We start from the raw sequence: 21,406 nt of genomic DNA, 5'->3' as shown, positions 1-21,406 counted from the left end.
TGTTCTCCTGCTCTTAAATGGAAAATATTGTTTAGTTTGGATTATTTGAGCGACATTCCCCTGTACATAAATAGCCCATTCTTCCAGGAGGCATGCCTCTGCCTCCCTCTAGCGGCTGCTTCACTTCACACAGCGACAAAATCAATTCCCGTCCTCCCCTGAATGAATTGCACCGGCAAAAGCCAGCGTTTTCAAAAACGGAGGTAGAGGTAGATATGCTGGAGGGTGTGGGGGATTTGGGCAATTCTATACCACCCTACCACCCCTCCCCACCACCACCACCTCTCCATCCTGTGTGACAACCCAACGCGTCCTTACACAAGGACGCCCCCCCCCCCCCCCCCAACGCACACTTTGTAGGAGAGAGAGAGAGAGAGAGAGAGAGAGAGAGAGAGAGAGAGAGAGAGCAGGTATTACTGGAGGAAGGAAGGAGGGGAGGGAAGCGCGCGCGGGGTTGCATGCTGCCTGCTGGGCGTCGGGACACCAGGAGGACAGGGGGGGGGAGAGAGAGAGATGTGTTGTTGTTGTTGTTGTGCCGATGCCGATGGCTTTTCTTTCTTCTTCTTCTTTACACCACCTTCCTGAGAAGTCGCCCGGTCTCCCTCGCGGAGCTGCAGGTGTAGCCTCCGCCCAGCAGCAGCAGCGGCAGCAGCAGCAGTCTGTACCTATCCTGTTTTTTTTTCCACGCACCGCACCTCAACTCAGACGCTCCTTTGAAGTCACCAGAAGGGGATTTTTTACGCACCGGAGTAGGGGGGGGGAGAATAGCATGATGTTAAATGATATTTGGCGCGTCTCTTTTGTGCGCCGTCTATTATTCCCGTTGTGAATGTTATGCCGGGTCTGCAGCCAGCACAGATGACTTGAAACGGGCGGAGGAGGCGGTTGCAACTAAAGCACTTGTTTTTTTTTTTTGTTTATTTGTCATAAAGAGAAGAATTAACTGATAACCATGGCAGACCAGGTAAGGCGACAGATATTTTACGCCTTTCCTTAACCCCACTGCACGCGCTCTGCACCTACAGTGTATTAGCCTATATATTCTAGTAGGCTCACACACACACACCAGGTACACACCCTCTTATGTGTAGAGAATAGTAGCGCCTATCACTTTGCTTTTGTGCACACACTTTGTTTCTTCCCGTCACATTCATAACGTGTGTCTGATCATTGTGTGTGTGGGGGAATTCAGTTTATTATCTGGTGCATTTTTTTTTTCCCTCTCACGAAAAATCGTTAGAATATTCCTGTAATATTCTTATAGTGACTTGTTTTTATCTCCTATGGTATTACTATAGGTTTTTCCGTAGTTTTTGGCCTATAGGCTAGTAGCTGCAGTTTAAAGTTTTGCTGTGATATTTGTATAGTAGGCCTATCTTTTTAAAATCTAGTTCTTTATTTCTCAAGAGGTTCTCTCTCTCTCTCTCTCTCTCTCTCTCTCTGTCTCTCTCTCTCTCTCTCTCGGTGGATCATTAGAATTCTCATCGTTTCAGTTCCTCCAAATTTTTGAATTATAATGAGGTCTACAGTCAAACATCTTTTGGAAGATAAAAAACATGTACAAGACATAACCGGGCTACAGCTTGCAGTGAAGCAGCAGTGGGTATAATTGTGCTGTAACGACGGAGGAACAAAACAGCATTGCCTGTAGTATTAATTTTGTATTGTGCCGTGTTGTTTGCCCTAGTTTCTGGACGGCCTGCGAGAGAGTGAGATTAACCCCTGACACGCTGCCTCAGCCCCCCGTCAGAGCGTCCCGCCCCTCCCCGTATATAGCTCCCCTTTGCGCGGCTGACAATAAAGGCCATGGTTAATTGATTAGATTCTTTCAATTAGCTTAATTGGTGCTGGTGAGTGAATGAGTGTGTGTGTGTGTGTGTGTGTGTGTGTGTGTGTGTGTGTTTGTGTGTGTGTGAGCGCCTACATATAGCTTTGCCACAGGCAGCCACACCTGCATTCCCTTGTGAAAAAAGAACACAGCAAAACTATAAAATGTATATACCATACTATAGGAATATTAAAGGAATACTATAGAGATACCATAGGAGATAGATAGACAATACCATAAAGTATGATAAGGTTACTATAAACTCACTCTTGAGTACCATAGACACAGCATTGCTATACACTAAGTCCCTATAAGAATATTATAGGTATATTATAGTGATACCACAGGACAACAAACCCCATTAAGTACACGATCATTAGTATAAACCCGCTATTGAGCACCACAGGCACACTGTAAGCCCCTATAGGAATATTATAGGATTATTGTAGTGATTTTGCATAAAGCTACTTGACTGAGTGGATGAGTGTGTATGTGTGTGAGGGGCCTACTGTAGCAGTGCCACAGGCAGAGGCTAGGCCACAGATGCCCAGGGGCGCTGCTGTTGCTAGATTAATTGCTGTATTAATATTGATGAGGGTCGTCTCTGGTTGACCTGCTGGTGCACAGACACTTATGCACACACACACACACACGCACACACACCTCCCTCAGCCAAGCTATTGTTCTGGGGGAAAAACAGCTGACAGCCTCCTTTAAACTCTTCCCTTCTTTTTTGGTGACAAGGGACGGAGATCAGGACTTTATGTTTTTGACCTACTTTCCTGCTAATGCATGCTGCAGTCACTATGTACACACTGTACAGTAGAGCCACCTGACCACACTTATGCCCTTTTTGTAAGGCTGCGGGCTCTCCTCCTCTGTCCCTTCTCTGTCTTTCTCTCTCTCTCTCTCCTCCTCGCTCTCTCTCTCTACCTCCCTCTCCCACTTTGCTCGCTAACGTTTCCCTTTGTCAACCCCGTCGCCTTCCTTTTCGCATCCTCTTATCTTCTGCATGCCATTTCTTTCAGCATCTCCTTCCCCCGGCCCTGTTTCTCCCTCCTCCCTCCCTCTCTCTCTCTCTCTCTCTCTCTCTCTCTCTCTCTCTCTCTCTCTCTCTCTCTCTCTTTTTCTCCTGTATGTCTTCATCAGCATCCCTCTCTGCCTGCCACTTTATCTGTCTCGCCTCCATTGTTATCACCCCCCCTTCCTCCACACACACACACACACACACACACAGATGCACACCCTTCCCCCCCCCATCCCACAGTGATAACATTCACAAGAACAGACAGTATTACAGGTATAGATTTACGGCCTGTTCCGACTTGTTCCTTCCCTCCGAAGCCTGGCCAGCACTCTAGGCAGACAGCGCCATATGTGTCATGCCCAATGGGCCGTGTGTAGACTCACCACCTATGCCTTTCTCCTTTCCCCCCCCTTCTGTCTCAATCTGCCTCTAGTACAGCATGTTTCTCACCACGGCGCCCCCGCTGCGCCGGGGGAGCACTCCCCTGCCCGTCAAACACCAGCTGCGGCGGGAGGAGGCCGTGTCCGACGACTGCGACTGGGTCCCGGGCCTGGAGGAGCCCGGCGCGCTGCCCGTCAGCGACACGGCGGTGCCCCGGGACGAGTCCTTCGGCCAGCCGGCGGCCGCCCCCGCGGGCTACCACGGCGGGGCGCTGAGGATAGTGCTGCTGGGACAGAACGGCGTGGGCAAGTCGTCGCTGGCCCTGTCGCTGGCCGGCCAGTCGGACCGGTCGCTGTCTATAGACTCTGAGACGCAGGCCTGCGGTAATGGCTCGGAGAAGGGGGGTGGGGGTGGGGGGGGCATGAGTGTGCGTTTGAGTGTGTGTGCAAGGAGTTTGGACCGTTTATTATAAGCACATATGGTTATGCAGTTGTAAGGTTCTGCTCCCGAAATGAATCCAAGCAGCATGCGAGAGATTCTGCAGGGAGCCAATAAACCCCCCCCCAAGGCATAGTAGACATATCATTAATACTATGAAAACCAACATAAAACCAGACATAATTATAAGCTTGCACAACAATCCTGTGTACAGATAACAGCAGGAGGAGGTCAGTGTTCTGCCTGAGCTAACGTGATGCTCCATATCTGGGCGTTAGGGTCAGGGAGGCCTTCTTGACAATAATCTGTCTCATGGTTTAACTTGAGAACGCCTCCAACAGTCTCAGCTCTCGGAGGATCTAGGCTCATAAACGGATCTGTTCCTCACCTCCCTATACCGCAGCTTCAGAGGGAAAATCCACCCCGAACCCAAGGATTCACCGGTTCTTCCGATCTTCAAGCAGCTTGTCCTCGAACGTAAACACGTTTCCCAGTTCTCCTTTCGGGTGGATTTTCCCTTTAAAAGCACAACCTTGAGCTCTTCTCTGCCACTCTGCTCTGGCCTGGCTCAATCGGTGTGTCTGTCTGTCACAGCGGGGATAATCAGTGCTTGTCCTCGACCATCCCGACTGGCCAATCAATCAATCAATGTCACTGAGAGACTGCCATTCTGCACTCCCCCATATAAGAGCCGACCGACTCGCTCCATACAGTATTCATCACCGCTCGTGTAGCTACACTCGGGTTCATGCATCATAAATGGACGGAATGAGATATTTCTAAAAGCCTCTCCCTTCCCAAGGAGCTTGTAGACATTTTCATGACGGGGGCTCATCCTGTACGGGAACTGTACCAGCCCACGTTCAGCCAGCTGAGCTCTGCGCAGTGTTGAGCAGCTCCTTTGCTGATGAAACAGTGTAGCTGCTAGATTATTCTATAAGCTGCACAGCAGGATCGTCCGTGTCAGTGTTATACTCCGAGAGTGTAAAAAAGCAAACATTATCCCAGCGTTTCTATCACTCCACACCCAATTTAACACTTTTAGATCGTTTTGAACAGCTGCTCCAGAGCCATATCAGCTCTATAAGTGGACAAACAACACTCCATGTAATTGTAACTGAAAAACACAACACTTATCAACACTGAATCTCCACATTCATATGCTGCCACATAACCGTAGATAGCAAATGTATTGGAAGTTTCATATGTGCTGAGGTTTTCATGCTGCAGCCAGTGTGTATATATATATATGTGTGTGTGTGTGTGTGTGTGTGACATGGGTGTTTGTCTGCAGGTGAAGGCTACGAGCGCACGGTGACAGTCGACGATGAAGACAGCAAAGTCCTCATCTACGACAACTGGAAACAGGTGAGTCTCCGGCAGCTTGGGCTTCACGCTCCGTCTCCGGCCGCAGTTGTCTCTCTCTCTTGTCCGTCTTCTCGTGCTTCTGCTGACCTCTCCCTCTCTAAGCCCCTCTCTTCCGCTTTGCCCGGCGTGACATCGATGCCGCGTCTCGCTCGTACCGCCTGCACTTAAGCGATGGAAGAAGCCATTTATTCGATTTCTCTCAAAATGACAGGTGTGGACTGCGAGCAGACTGTGTGTGTGTGTGTGTGTGTGTTATGTGAGTGCAGGAGAGAGAGCAAGATGGAGCGAAGGGCTCAGGAAGGAGTCTGCATCTGTTTGTGTGTTTACATTTTATGCTTTTATGTATGTGTGTGTAGCCTGTACAGCAACAGCTGGGCCTATATTAGCTTTTTGAAGTCCTCTCGCTTGGAAAAGTGGAAATTACTCTCATTTTAAACTTATTTGCTTCAATTCATATCCACGGTGAATAGGAATTTCGGCGCGGGCTGAAATTGCCGCCATGCATCATCAGCCTTTTTGGGATGAATAGTCTGAATGGGCGAATACACGACCCTTCGGTGGTGATTTTGAAAGGGGAGAAACAGAGGGAACAGCTTGTCAAAAACGCTTCTCTGCACCTCGTGACGCTGAGGACGTTATGCAAAAATCAAAAAGCATACAGTCGCAATCGCCTATTAATGCTGTGATGGAACAGCGGAGCGCTCTCATTAGTCTGCTCTTTGAACGGGGCATCAGGGACACTTGTTCCCCCACTCCAGATGTCCACTCGGCCTTAAGGGGCTCTTCCCCCTAAGGTTGAATTATTAACACGCAGCTCCATTCAACTGTGGGGAACTCCCACTGAAGGCTAGCTTTGATGGCGTCCGTTCTTCGCTTTCTCACTTCTTTTCTCCCTTTTTTTGCAAGCGCTCCCCTCCCTCTCTCATTTGTTGGCCTTCCTTCCTGCAGCTGTCATCTCCAAATCCATCTCTTTCTCTCTCTCTCTCTCTCTCTCTCTCTCTCTCCCTCCCGCTTGTTTTTTTGGAGCCCGCTCGCCTCCCCCGCCCCAAGCGCTGGCCCTTTTCTGCCGCGGTTAAATCTCTCGGAGAGTTAATTACAATTTGTTATTCTGTGCGTGTTAATACAAGGCAGGGCATTATGGGCTGTAGAGCGACAGAAGCGGGCCGGCGGGAGGCTTGGACCGGCTCCAGCAGCGGGGGAGAGACAGCGGCGACTGGACAACATCCCGCATCCTCCACCGACACACACACACACACACATATTTTGCAGGCTTTGCGTTAATGCTCTTAGACGGGTAACATACATACAAACATGTACAATCTCACACACACATGGTCGGACACATATCTATGCCTGTCCGGCTGCCAGTCACATGGCACAGCCTTGGACCACTGCTGCATTAGCTCTTGTCACAGCAGCAGTCTCCAGAGGCTTCTGGCCTTGCAGCGAGCTGCCAATGTTCTCTGTGGGGCACCCCAACCTATACCCAAGTTACCATGGCAACGCACACACACACACACACACTTAATCACTCACTCAAGCATCAGATCATGTTAGAACAGTCAACATCCAAAGCTGCTACCGGCTGTGGGGCTTAGGCCATTCTACTCCGGCTAGCCCTATCTTCGCCTCATCACTCCCTCACAATAAAAAAAGATGGAAAGCCTCTACATCTACACACGGTCATTTTCCCCTCAAGTGTCTCTCCGCTCGATTGACACCTGCAGGTAAACACAGCTAACCGAGGATTCACCCTCCCTAACAGTAGTGCGCGTACTACCTTTGTACAGTAAATACACACAAACGAATAGACGGTAATGTGTAGACGAAAGGCACGTGCTCCCAGACGCACATGTACATGCACACACAGTGTCGGCAAACGAATGTAATGCACACACACACACACACACACGCACGTGCACACACACACACACACTGGTGCACAGAAGGTTCGGAGTGTCTCCTCTCCTTAGCCAGACGCTGTGAGTGTTGTTGACGTCAGGGAGAAGAAGGGTTTAAATAAGTCATCCCGCGTTCCTAAAATAGACACTACTGGCACGGTCGGCCTTGACCTAGCTGGCCCACAGTCCTCCTGCCTTTAGATTGACATTGGTTCGTTTGATGTACGGCCTACATCACTTAAGCAGCCAATCGTCTTCTGTATTTAAAAGGGCCAGCAGAGGAGATTGAGGTCACTGAAGGCCAGAGGGGGGTTCTCTCTCGCCCTTTCCTCTAATGTGTGTAACCTTCAAGCCAGTCACACCTGTGTGCGCTGTGGGCTGTGTGTTCATTGTGTGTGTGTGAGGATGTGTGTCTTGTGTCAGTGCCTGTGTGTGTCTCCATTCATTCCTGTCTCTCGCTCTAGCCGGTCTACATATTGGATAACCATTATTATTTGATAGCTCCAAATTAAAATATTTATAGTAGAGAACCTAAGGTGCAGCCCGAGGCTTGGAGAAATATAGGCCAGTACAGTACGGGCATTTTCTGTGTGTGTGTGTGTGTGTGCATTTTTTTTTGGTGGTAAAAAACACTGCATTTGTCAGACAAATGGAGACTGTTTCTGCCCAGGAGGACTGGAGGTTTATTATGTTGTAGAAAATTAGAAAAAAAAGTCCAGGATGTCATTTGGGGGAAGATAATTGCGCCTTCCTTGACCACATTCTTCTGCTAGATTACAGGGAGGGAAAGAAAAAAACATTGTTCCGCCACCCAGCACTTGGAACAGAAAAAAAAAGACATCTTTCTAAGAGTCCTGTGTTCCCTCCCTGGACATTTTTCTTTTTCCTGTTTTTGCTCTTCATTACTACAGCCTTATGATAAACGTTCTTGGCTGTTTACAGTTTCCTATTCCCTGCCCCAAACCACACAAGACACTGTACCTTTAAAGTTCTGTTAACCATGTTTGTTTTGGTCTCCGCTGGGTGAAGGCAATGATGAGTCAATAGCCATTTTATTTGCAGAGGATAGTCTGTGTACCTGACTAGATAGCCCATGGTCAATGTGAAATCTCAGATATTGCACTGTATTTAAAGGGACACCTCACATTATAATACAACATAATATGCATCTAGGAAATACTTTGTTGTGTGTGTGAGGGAAATTCTCTTTCTTTGAACCTGGCTTCTCCAGTTGAAGGATGGTTTCTTTACTTCCTACACTATCCTACTGTGTGTGTCTGTGTGTGAGTGTGTGTGTATGTGTGTGTGTGGGGGGGGATTAGTCAGCATGGTGTATGTCTGTGCTGCGAGGTCGGTTGTATTTGGCAGTGATGTGGTCATTTGCGGTAAGGGTCAGCTTACTGTGTGCGTGGGTGTGTGTGTGTGTGTGTGTGTGTGTGTGTGTGTGGCCTGGCCAGCGCACACCAGATGGCCTCAGTAATATGTTTCCTTAGGGAAGTGTTGTCTTTGTGCGGCAGAGAGCGAGAGAGAGAGAGAAAAGAGAGCAAACCCACCGACTCAGCATTCCATCTGCACTAAGCCTCATCATCCTATTATCAGATTTTGACTCTCCGCTCCACCCTCACCCACCACCACCACCTCCTTCCTTCCGTTTTTTTTTTTCTCCCCTTCTTTCAGTCCCTTCATTTATCACCCTTACATCTTTATTGATCTGCCTGCGCTTTCATTTTGTTCTGAAAGTGCTGCGGATCTGTCCTAAAGTCCCCCCCCCCCCATAATCCCCTAAAACAAGGTTTGGCTTCAAGAGAAAGGAGTGTGTGTGTGTGGATGTTTGTGTGTGTGTGTGTGTGTGTGTGTGTCTGTCTGTGTCTGTGTCTGTGTCTGTGTCTGTGTCTGTGTCTGTGTCTGTGTCTGTGTCTGTGTAAAATAGATTGAGAGAGACAGACAGACAGACAGACAGATAGGAAGCAGATAGAATCCAGGGAGATAGAATACAGGAAAGGGAGGCAGAGAGTGTGTGTGTGTGTATGTGTTTGCTTTTGATAAAGCAAAATGGTAGCTGGAGTATTTACGCATGAATGTGTGCCTGTACGTTTTGTGCACACCCTGTGGATGTTTGTGCGAGCAGGTGGGGACGGGTTTGACCTTTTGTCTCCACGTAAAGGCCTTGAGCTGCTCTGCCCTGACCTCGTGTATCTTCCCCTTCAAAACAAATGACTTTGGAGCCAGTGGATTTCAACAGTTCAGGGTCCGTCCGAGCATGTCGTATAATGAGGGATGCAAGCACATACACAAACACACACTCCAAACAGAGCCAAATAATGTCTTGTCTTTTTGAACTAGAAAGAACATTAGTTTGAGTCCTCTCAGAGCCAGAGCCTGTTATAGAAATAATGCCTGATAAGCGATTCATTGTCATATTCACTGTTAACGGCTGCTGATTCAGTACCTGGCTCTCACAAGTTTGTGTATGTGTGTGTGTGTGTGTGTGTGTGTGAGTGCTTGTGAATATGCGCAGTATGTATTTGTGTGATTCAGTGTGATACAGTGGCATAAAGTCGTGACTGTGAATTCCGTGACTGCATTGTAGCATCGAAAAAGTATGAGAATTAAATTATACAAATCGGGTATCTTTGCTAAAATTGCATGTGTATGCTAACAAATGCTATAGACGAATAATGTGGCTAGCGGTATGTAACCAGAGTGAAGAGCTCCGCCTCAGTATTTACAAATATGAATCTGCAGGTTCATAAAGGTAACGCTGAACCATTGCACCATCTCTTGAGACTCGTTAGTAGCAAACGTGAGATTACAAAGAGATGTCAATCAAGCATGACCTGACCACGCCCCCAAATTCCTGCTAAAACAGCCCGATCAGCCAGATGAGTTGTGTTTTTATAATCGTTAACGTTTTTATATTCATATTTTGCTGCATGATTAATGTGACGCTCAAGTGTGATATATTTACCCTTTGAAGCCACCTTTCCAGAGGCTGTAATGAATGTGAGATTGGTATTAAATGTTTGATGCATGTGTGTGTGTGTGTGTATGATTAGAGGTGTACTGTATGTGGGCATGGTTTGTGTGTTTGTGTGTGTGTGTGTGTCCGTGACTGTGTGCTTGTGTGTACTGTATGCGTGAGGGAGGAGTAGGTATTGACAGATGGCCTGTGCTCGGTGAACAGAGGGGAGCTGCTTAAGAGAGAGAGAGAGAGAGAGAGAGAGAGAGAGAGAGAGAGAGAGAGAATGGGCACTGTCCTGAGTTACTCTGCCTCCGTTTGATAGAGAGGCGTATTTACTTGGTCACAGTTTTCCTCCTGGAGCGCTCCATCACGCTCCCAATCGATGTCCACACAGTGTTCCTACTCCTCTGCTTACAAAGATTAGTGTCTCTCCCTCTCTCTCCCACTCTCTCTCTCTCTCTCTCTCTTGTTGTTTCCCTCCCGCCTCTCCCCCGTCCCTCGATCAGACAGTGACAGGTGGCCGGGCTGCCTTCCACGCCAGCAGCTCCCCCCCCCCCTCCTCCTCTCGTCTCTCTTCTCCTCGTCTTTTCCTGTGCTTCTCCGTCAAACAGAAAGGGTGCCAAGGCGCTCGCCGTGAATTTCCTGCTCCCGGGGTCTGATCCAACACTAGTTTGGCCCGCTTGGGAGGATGTGAATTTTTCAGGCGTCTTGCACTCTCCCGAGGGCAGGAATTCACCTTCAGGGCGGTGGATGTAGGGCGAGGGCGCACACGCACGCACATACACATACACACACACACACACAGACATAGATACAGTCGAAAGCCAGCAGGCAGACTTGGGTTAATCTGGTGGGCCTTATGTGGGTTACATGTTCCCATATTGATTCAGTCACCAGTGTTAATGGCTTGGTCTGATTTTCAGCTGAAATACAAACAGACTTTGTAAGTAATTCTATAGGTTGAAATCCTCCTGTTTTTATGAAGACCATATCAGGTTTTGCACATATGATTAAAGCTTAAACCCACCCTAATATTCCCAGATTCCCAGATACATAAAGCTGGAAACAAGCGTTCCAGAGCTGAAGACTGTAATATAAACTTCACTCTCTGGAATTGCTTCATAAGCAATAATCAGATCTACTTTGTGGATACAATGACACTGCTAGGATTACTTTTGAAGAATACAGTCCTGTATTCCAACAGTCTTGTTCAAGACTGTGATCACTGTAAGAAAACCCACCTGGATGTAAAACAATTCTCCTGTCCTCCGATTCTATAGTTAGCCTCCTATTCATTGCCATGTAGCTTAGAGAATGTGACTTTTGATGGCATTACACACTGTAGTCTTCTCTCAGGTTTCTGGCCTTGGGCCGAAAATCAATCGTGTTTAGTATTGATTGCGCTGTCCAATGCTGGATACCATGTCACTTGCTTTAAGGTGGATATTCTGTTCACTTCAGAGTAGGATGTTCGTTCAAAAGAATGGTCTGACACGTGAAGAGCTGCCTTGCCATGTGAGTGTGACACAAATGGTGCATACCTAATCCAAGAGACCACTTCAGGCTTCTGACTCCAAAATTGGATTGCCATTTACATTGCACTCCAGCACCGTCACTTTGCTAAACCCCAACACTTATGGCAAAGTCCCTGCATCTAGTATCATTTGCCACCAAAATTTCCAAACCTGCTTACATAAGTGGGCTAAATTACTCAGGGACAAGTGGAGCGAATGAAGACTGACAAGATATTATTATTTGGTGAATATGTATATAGGTCATAGGACTGTGTGTTAGACCTCGGTCACCAAACTAGCTGCATAGAGGGAACACTGGTCCTGAACGTTGCCTAGATGTGACTTTTTAGATGGCTTTTTGCTTGATCTTTGCTCTCTATTATAATGATAAAAACGACAAGATCAAATCTGGGCTCACTTAGGCTTAGGTATGGCCGCACCTTGCCATGACCCATTTTACAGGGACGCACCACCATCGCTCCAATGTGAATATGGTTGACTGAATCAGAGAGAGAGAGAGCGAGAGAGAGAGAGCGAGCCCCAGTTCTTTGCTAGAGCCACGCCGGCTAATTGAGCCCCTGTGACGGGACGCCCCATCGGGATGTTGGGGGGGTCACTGTTAAAAGGGTCAGGAGATTCAAAGTGAAGCGTGACGTTTCGCAGGGGTCAAGTTGGGCGAAGCCTTCGTCTTGAGTCCTCCCATGGGACAGAGATAAGAATTGGGAGCGCCAGCCGGCTTTGGCCCCGCTGTCCCGCCATTGGCTTATAGCTCTGGCTCCAAAAAAAAGAGACTTTCTGAGAATGTTCCAAGAAGAGATTGTCACTCTGTTGACGCTGTGTGTGGTTGTGAGGGATTTCGCTCTCCCCCCCCAAGTGCAATATGGCGCAGTTGTGTGACATTCTACCCCATTCTATTCAGTCATTGGATCTCTCCTTTTCTGCTCTATTCAGTGCTAATCTACTCTAGCTAGGGTCTTGTTTTATTAACGCATGTGTGCATGTGTGTGTGTGTGTGTGTGTGTCCAGGACCTGTCCGCGCTGCAGTGTGACGTGTGTATCCTGGTCTTCTCGGTGACTGACAGGCGGAGTTTCCACCGCACCGCCCAGCTCCGCCTCCTCCTCAGGGAGTCACAGCCTCACACGCCAATCATCCTGGTGGGCAACAAGAGCGACCTCGTCCGCTCCCGGGAAATCAGCACAGAGGGTAGGTAGTGTAAACCGGTCATCCACGCACGCACGCAAGGCACACGACCCGCTTAAATGCCCACACACAAGCACTTATCTAAATGGAAAATGGCAGTTTCTTGTAATTACAGTGATCTAGGAGTTCAAGCTTACTCTGCCGCTAAGTCATTATGGAGAAGAGCGTCAGAGTGTCTAAATGTCTAAAATGTGAATGTCAGTTTCATATACACACCCAAAAGCACACACACACTTTCCCTAGAGAACACCTGTAGCGTGCCTTAAAACGCTGTCTGCATTTACCCATCTATCCCTCCTATTTGCCCTCTTTCCTTTCTTTGTTTATCTTGGCTTATCTGTCGCTGCCTTTGTATTTTACCATTCATCTCCCTCCGAGCTTACAGCGGTTCCATTAGAAAGACTCTCAAGGGTCTATCTTTGATCAGCAGGATCAATTTCTTTCTTCCGTGCGCACAATAACCAAGGATAAATGCTCTGGTGGCAGTCTCCTTATGGGACGGAAAATCTATCATCTGTTATTATTGCGACGGGACGAAAACATAAGCGCTGTCTTGGTGCAATGATTCACTGCAAAACGAATGAATCCTGTGGATCTGAGCGTGCTGTCTCCTGGTCAGTGTCATTATTATGGTGCAGCAGAGTTTTCGGGTCCTTTTTTGCCCACGAGCCATTTTGGCATGCTGTAGCGACACTGAAGCAAGGCCTTGGCAAAAAACTCACTGAAGAAGAAAAGTGCTGTACATTTATGTAGAGTGAGGACTTGAAAATCTCTATTCAACAGAGATCAGGCTGTAATTTTGCTTCACTTTATGGCTGCAATTCTTAAGGAGATCTGGCTGCAGCATGGTTATAGTTTAGAATGGATAGAACGGTTCCTCCACTGTTTGGTGACTGTGGAATTTTAAGGGTTAGTTGCTATGGTGACAATGCAAGTCTGGGCATTAAGGCCGTAAAGTCCATCACACTTGCTGGAGAACAGACGTGTCTGTTATCAAACTGTCAAAACTCAACTGAAAGATGATGTTAGCGACAAGGTTAATGTAGCTCTATCACAGATTGTGCTTCTCTCGCTAGCTCTTCTCGTCAAAATCTGCATATTAGCGAACCTAGCTTGTAAGCTCATCAAACCGAGCACCTTTAAAGGATAAGGCTGGTGTTTTTTAATGCATTTCTTACCGTCAATAAATCCTATGAAAATAACAAAATCAGCAATGAATTTGTTTTGCTAACAAATCTCGTCCATGTCCAATGCAGCCATGTCCCAGCAGCCATAGAACTCCATTGTATTAAAAACGATTACAAAGACGTCAAAGAGCCATGCTGCTGCTCTGGCATCATATTTCATCATCACGATGCACCGGGCCAGCCGACTTTTTCCTCAAACAACTTAATAAGCTGACTGTTAACACATTTTCCATCTCAGGAAAGTAGTTCCGTAGCACCGAAAATAGTCCCCGTCGTAATGAAGAATTTGTTCCCATTTGAATTTGATTTGGTAATAACTACAACAGCCTGACTTTTCATGGTAACAATTAGCGATTTTTGAAATTGAAACTATGTTTTTGTGAGCTGTATTTAAAGGTTTTTAGCTTACAATTGGAGCTAATGACTTCTGGTTTGAAGGCTAAAAAGGGAGCGTGGGAAGTCAGAAAGTAATGGGAGTAGAGCAAATGCATTGTTGGTTTTGTTATTTTCATAGCATTTGTTGACGATAAGAAATTTATTTAAACCATATCCTTGAACTTAATATAGCCCCTTAAATGCTATAAATGAACATAGCCTAGCCTTTGGTGGAGAAGAAAAGTTAGCATTCGCTAAATTCAAACACCTGACGGACATTGGCATAAACAGATGAACTCAACTATAACCACTTCTACTAACTGTGCAGAGATGTCCAAACTTTTGACCCACTTAAAAAGACAGCAACTGAAAGACAACCACCCAGTAGAGGAGTGAGTGACAACTTAATTCAGCTGCAATGCCAGTTTTCCACTGCTTTGGTCCTTGCTGCAAAACCTCTCACCTCAGCGACTTGCCGTAAGTCAGTTTATCTGGAAGCTAGCCCAACAGTACACATAAAAATGGCCGCCGCTCCGACCGTGCGGGAACGTTGATTTGAATGGGAAAGACCGTTCTATCCGTTCAAGTTCTGTGGTCACAGCAGAGTTTGCCCTGGATTTGAACTTGCCTTCACGGTATATGAATTCAAACCCTCACGGTCACCTCTGCAATATCTATATAACGCCCGCCTTACTCTCGGTGTGTTTAGGCGGTAATGTATCCGCTGTCACATCCATCCAGCATAAAGAATCGCATCTCTCGCTTCATTTGCAGACATTACCTAGCTATCTCTCCCTATGTGTTTTTTTTTTTTTGCTCAGATGGCACATCTCTATTTGGATTATCTCCCTCTCACAGGGCGCCGCCCGCCGCTGTCACTATCTTTATGTATGTTTGCGCTCACCATATGTGCACCACTGCCAGCGTTGCACACACAGACACAGCGAGAGCGCACAAACCTGCAAACACAAACCGGCAATCACAGGCACACACACACACACACACACACTCTCATACCTCTCCATCATTTCGCTGCCTGCTGTTGGCAAGGCTGCTTCATACGTTGAGGGCTGTGATAAGAGGGATGAAGAGGATGGAGGATGATGCATAGATGTGTGAATGGGAGTTGGAAGAACTGTATACAACTGTGTGTGTGTGTGTGTCTGTGGTGGGGGAAGGTGGGGGGGTGTTTTGTTATCCTTTTGAGAACCAGTTTGAGTCATTAGATATTCAGAGTGACGCCATTTATTTACAAATTGTGGCTTTTTTTTTTTAGCTGGTCCTCACTTCTTTAGGGGGTTACTTTAGGGTTAGGACTTGAATTAAGGGTTAAGATTAGAATTAGTCTTAGGTTTAGGTCGGAGTAGGGGTTAAGATTAAGGTTAGTACAGGATTAGGACTTAGGTTAAAGTTAGGCATGTAGTGGTGAGGGTTAAGGTTTAGGGGTGAGGGAAAGAATGTAGTCAGCGGAGGGTCCTCACAAGGATAGAAGTACATGGCTGGTGTGTGTGTGCCTGTGTTTACTGCGTGGAAGCGTTAGGAGCCACAGTCACACAGGGGAGGTGGGGGGTGGGTGGGGGGTCAAATCCTATTTGGTTTGCTTTGTTTTGCAAGTCAAACCGAGGCAGCAAGTGTAAAAATTTGTGCACATGGGCGTCTGAGCATTGCTGTCGACTCCGGTTCGGCCGCGGCTTCGGTGTATACCCAACGACATAAGGGAGAGCGGAGGGGTGTGTGTGTGTGTGTGTGTGTGTGTGTGTGTGTGTGTGAGGCAATGAATAATGAGAGACGCTAGGAGACGAGCGGAGGAGACATGTTCCAGCTATACTCAGCATATTCTCTCCTCATAAAAAACAAACAAAAAACACTAAGCAGCGATGCGGGTCAGCGATATGGAAATGCTTCGGAGACGCTCTCGTGTTCTTGCCGGACTCTTTTCCCCGATACCCGAGCCTGATGGATGGAGGAGATGGACTGGGGGCCCGCCTGGAGCTCGCCAGTGTTAAAATATACAGAGAGAGAGAGAGAAAGAGAGAGAGAGAGAGAGCCTCGGGGGGCCCGGTGGAGAGAGCTGAGGTCATCAAATCTATTTGTGGCGTTTTACAGTGACACTTTTATTCCGCTATCTGTCATCACCTTCCCCCCTCTCTCTCTCTCTCTCTCTCTCGCTTCATCTCTCTCTTTCTCTCTCTCTCTCTCTCTCTCTCTCTCTCTCTCTCACAGTGATCCACACACTGTCACATTGCGAACATATTTATCAGTTGCTAAGTGTGGCTGAGGCCCCGCTCCTTAGAGCTTTTTGATTAATATGCTCTCTGGCTCCCTCTGCTTAGTCGGCATTCTTTCTGTGTCTCTCTCTCTCTCTCTCTCTCTCTCTCTCTTTCACCCTCATTTGTCCTCCTTCCCTTCCTCCCCGCTTGTCCGTTTCACCTCCCGTCTTGCCTGTCACTTCGTCTCAACGTCTCTTCCCTCCTTCCTTGCTCACCTGTTTCTTCCTATTCATCTTTTCGCCTCTCTCGCTCTCCATCTCTCTCTGTCTGTCTGTCTCTCTCTCTCTTTCTTTTCTCCTTGTCACTACACAGGCAGGGTGAGTCCCGCCATCCGTCCGCCACATCCTCCTTTGATCCGTCACTGATCTCATGTCTGTTCCATGTTAATTCTGCGTTGATCCCCCACAGTACACACAGCCTCTCCTGTCTTCTCCTCTCCTCTCCTCTGCTTTTCTCTCCTTACCTCTTCTTTAAACTCCTCTCCTCGGATGACCTCGCCCCTCTTGTCTTAGTCCCCTCCTTGCGTCTCTCCTCACCTCGTCTAGCCGCTTTCCTCTCCTTTCTTCTCCTCTTCCCTCTCCTCTCCTCTCATTTCATCTCCTCTCCTCCTCTTCCCTCTCCTCTGGTTTCATCTCTCCCCTCCCCTCCCCTCCCCTCTCCTCTCATCTCCTCTCCTCTCCTCTCCTCTCCCCCAAATTCAATCACTCTTTTAACAGGTCATAAAGACTCAATTCAATCAGCTGTCATTGGTATTAGGATAAGCCCTGTTGATCTGGTTAGGGATTTGTCTTTTTTTTTTCCTCCCCCTCTCCCCTCACCTACTGTTAGGTGACGCTGCAGCGGGTCGACAGCTGCTGTGCGGCTGGATTATTACACCCAGATCAAATCTGCTTCTTCTTTTTTTTTGGTATCACCTGACACAGACGTGTTTATGTGGTAATGCTGTCTAAATGTAGCCACACAGAAACCAGATTAACACTTTACTTTGCAATGACCTTATTTCAGTGTGTTTACTAGGGTTCGACCGATGTACTGGTTTCCGGATATACGGGGCCGATATTGCACTTTTATTGAAAGTCATTTTATTTTACTATTTTACTAAACCGCCTTCAGGGGCAGCAGTCTGTAACACCTACCTTGCCTTAAGGAGCTGCCAACACACCTAAAAGAACTTCATTAGTATGTGTTTCAATGGCGAGGTTTAGTGTCACATCATGGTCTAAATGCTACTTCAGAGGCTTTTACTCCCTGACAAGAATAACATTTTGGGGGAAACACTGATTATTTGTAATTCCGGGGGATGTTTATGGCATAAAAAAAGGTCAAATTTGGCACACAATATCAACATCTGCCTTCAAAAATCCATTGTTCTAACTCTAGTATCAAGCTGTTTATTATCTCATGGAAAAGTAATTAGTATAAAAGGATAAAGTAATATTCTGTATGCACTTTAACATTATTTTCTGTACTCAAATTGCATTATGCCGTGTGCCATTCGAGTGCCAATGTGATAAACGAGGAAGGCTTTAATTTTTGATGTCATCCCTTCTATTATTTGCCAGCAGAAGTTAATGGTGATAGCGGGTGGAAAATAAACCCATTTTGTTGTCTAGTTCTCCTGGCATGTTCAATTTGAGATAAAAGTCTGGACGGCAGCCAACTGTTTTCTCTGACATTATTCATTATTCACAAGTGTTTTAAGGCTCGTTTGTTCTAAGTCCTAAGGTTATTTCATTATTTTGCTGCATTTTGTACTTACATTGTGTATTTACATGTAGAGTAGATGATGTATTGGGTAGATTTTCATCAAATACTTACAGAGTATTATTGTGTACTTAAAACCCTTTTGTCTAGATTGATGCACTGGAATAAGGTCATTGTAAAAAAAACAAAAAGAAAGTCTTACTGAAGCCCACACAGAATCTGTCTAAAGCTGAAATCTCTGCCTACTTCTGAGTATTTAGCAAGCATTGTGAGTAAATACCAGTAAAAAGAACACACCATATATGGATATAGATGTATTATGGCCTGATAATAATGTGCTTTTAGTTTTTTGTGAATGCTACTGCCTATGCACGATCGGACAGCAGTGAAAAGGCCAAAGCTGAAGCATAGGTGAAAAACAAATCGACATTGTCAATACAGCCTGTTTGTTGCTGAATGATATGTATCTGTCGGCTTTCCTTATCACGCGGTCTTTGTTTGATCAGGGAGAAACGGGCGCTTTTAGTCGTGACACCGAGCCTTGTCAGCAACGCATTTGCAGTCACCTGTCTTTATCCAGGAAAGTCACATTGAGAGAGAAAGCGCTTTCCCATTTGAGCTGCAGCCAAAGAGATTTGAGCTTACACCAGCTCGGCACAAGTGCAAGTGGCGTTTACCTTAACCCCATCCTGCCACTCACTATCTCTCTCTCTGTCTCTTTATATTCAGTTACTTTATTTGCATTACTGTTTAGCAGACACAATTTTGCCGAAGGAGTGTACAAAATGGAAATTTTTAAAACCAGCAGTGTATACATTATTAGGATGTAATGTATAAATGATTTCATCTATGTAAACTCATGTATAAACATATTATAATTATTCAGTTTGGCATAAACATGAATATCTATCCCAAAAATTCACAAATTTCTCTCTTTCTCCCTTGTGTGTCTCTTTCAATTGATTTTCCTTTACTGGCATGACTGTTTATCAGAAAATATTTCCAAAACAGTATACAAAATGTAAATTTTTGAAGCCAGTAAACAACAGTTTATATGTTCAAATCATATTGAGATAAAGCTGCACTAAGCAAGTTTTTATTCTATAGAGAGTGGTTCTCAAAGTGGGGTCCGGGGACCCCCAGGGGTCCTTGAGGGGGTTCCAGGGGGTCCCCAGCAAAAAGGGGAATCATTTATTTTCACTATAATTCCATCCATAAGTAACACAATGACAGAATGTATGACTATTTTGGTCATGGGTTTCATACATGTTCTGTAATAAAACATCTAAAAGCAAAAATCCTATCAGATGGGGGACCCTGGGACAAAATCTTATCAAATGGGGGTCCGTGGTCTAATTTGTGTCAGTTTAGGGGTCCTTGATGTGAAAAAGTTTGAGAACCACTGCTATAGGTGGTGACATCACCTGGCACCAAAGATCAGCCAATAGCAGATGGTCATTTCAGTAGCATGCTTTTTACCTTTAGATGTCAGGCTTTACACAAATTTGCGTTCGGTGTTTGGCTACTTTTTAAATTAAAAAATTTCAAATGTCAAACAACATATAACACTTTCCCCCCCAAAAATGACAAAATGTATCTCCCTCTCTCCGGACCAGAGGCCCACTCCAGCGCCATGATGTTCGACTGCCTCTACCTGGAGCTGTCGGCCTCCCTGGACCACGGCACCACCGAGCTGCTGGAGGCGGCGGTCCGGGCGGCCAGGGGCGACTGCGTGGGCCCCGGCTGGACGGACGGCGACCCCGGGGCGGGCCGCAGGGAGAGCCTGACCAGCCGGGCCAAGCGCTTCCTGTCGGGGCTGGTGCCGCGCTCCTACGGCCGGGACCGGGACCGCGACCGGGGCCGCTACCGCGAGATGAGCCGCCACCGGGGCAGCAAGATCCTCCGCCAGAAGTCCCGCTCCTGCCACGACCTCAGCGCACTGTGACACACACACACACATACACACACAGACAAACACACGCATACACATACAAACAGACATACACACATGCCAGACAGAAACACAGGAGGAGGAGGAGGAGAGGGTAAAAATGGAGGACAGCAGGGAAGGGGGGGAGATGAATAAATGGAGGGACATTGAGGAGACACACATGAATGAGAGAATAGGGGATGGATGGAGAGACAGAGGACATGCAGAGAAGAGCAAGAGGGAGATGAGAGGTCAAGTGAGGCGACACGAGTCGAAAGGGAGGGAAGGTGGGACAGAAGGATGGGGCGATAGATCAGAAATCAGCCTGGATTGCATGCTGAACCTTTATCCTGTGAGAGAGAGGGAAAGTTTGAGAGAAACAGATTGAAAGAGAGAAACAGGAGGAGGAGGTGAGCCTAATTTGCCACACCAGCTCGGGTGAATCAGCGAGTGCTCGTTACCTGATTAGAGCGGGAGAGAGAGAGAAAATTGGAGGGAGATGAGAGAGTCGCATCGAGACGCTGATTGGGCAATTACTGGGGGGGGGGGGGGATAAAGTCACAAATGAACACACTCCTAAGTGGCACGCACTGATTATGTAGAGACTGATAGCCATCTAATGTAGACCTATTGTAGATCCTGTTTTATAGCATGCTGTTCCACCGTGAGTAGACGGTCTAGATCTGAGAAAAGACATGACCCTGTAGGTTTTATAGTCACACACTACTGGATTTGCCGTACCTCAGTGGCCAATAGCTAATGCACAATCTAGCTAGCGTCTCTACCAATGCCATCTCAAAGGCAAGACCCTTTACTTACAAAAACGACCCCATCCACACATTTTTTTGTTGTTGTTTTTTTTTTGTACCGCTCATGATCCAATTTCATGCTCATGCTCCAAAGTGTTTGACGACACTGCCGTCGGCTTTGAGAATGACACATATTCATCTGAGACTTTTATACGAGTTTGGCGATCCAAGCCCAAGCCATATCCCATATCGGAGTCCATCATGAGCAATCAGCACCAAGAACCCTTTATTGTATATGTGGGATGTGGCAGCGAGGGAGAAAAGGTCAAAGCGGCTATAAGGAACAGACGCAAGCAGGACTGACCAGGCCAGGCTTCCTTCGATGGGGGCTGAGTCATACGAGCATCGGGCTGCCACTGGAGCGAAGACGGGGACAAACAAGAGGAAAACTAATCTACCTGTGGCTGTTTCATGGTTTCGTTTTGTTTTTTTTGTACCCACTGGCATTATCATGTGTGTTGAGACTGTATCCTGCGATACTATTACCTGGACTGGCACTTCTGTGGGGGCT

The 21,406-nt window shown here is 46.9% G+C and overlaps 1 protein-coding gene across 1 annotated transcript; it reads left to right on the top strand.

Moving 5' to 3' along the window:
• The first annotated feature begins 735 nt into the window (after window positions 1-735).
• Window positions 736-20,101, top strand: rem2 (RAS (RAD and GEM)-like GTP binding 2). Its single transcript, XM_071541737.1, has 5 exons — window positions 736-964; window positions 3,289-3,619; window positions 4,969-5,042; window positions 12,446-12,623; window positions 19,773-20,101. Exons 1-5 carry the CDS (start codon window positions 953-955, stop codon window positions 20,099-20,101), a joined length of 924 nt encoding a protein of 307 aa, XP_071397838.1. The 5' UTR covers window positions 736-952.
• The last annotated feature ends 1,305 nt before the right edge of the window (window positions 20,102-21,406 follow it).

The sequence above is a fragment of the Centroberyx affinis genome, unplaced genomic scaffold (assembly GCF_046629955.1).
Source record: "Centroberyx affinis isolate AG114_WGS23_722 - 3 ecotype Tasmania unplaced genomic scaffold, CSIRO-AGI_Caff_v1 ptg003944l_1, whole genome shotgun sequence".
Lineage (NCBI taxonomy): Eukaryota > Metazoa > Chordata > Actinopteri > Beryciformes > Berycidae > Centroberyx > Centroberyx affinis.
The sequence above is the reverse complement of the archived record's forward strand: the minus strand, read 5'-3'. Positions and strand labels throughout refer to the sequence as shown.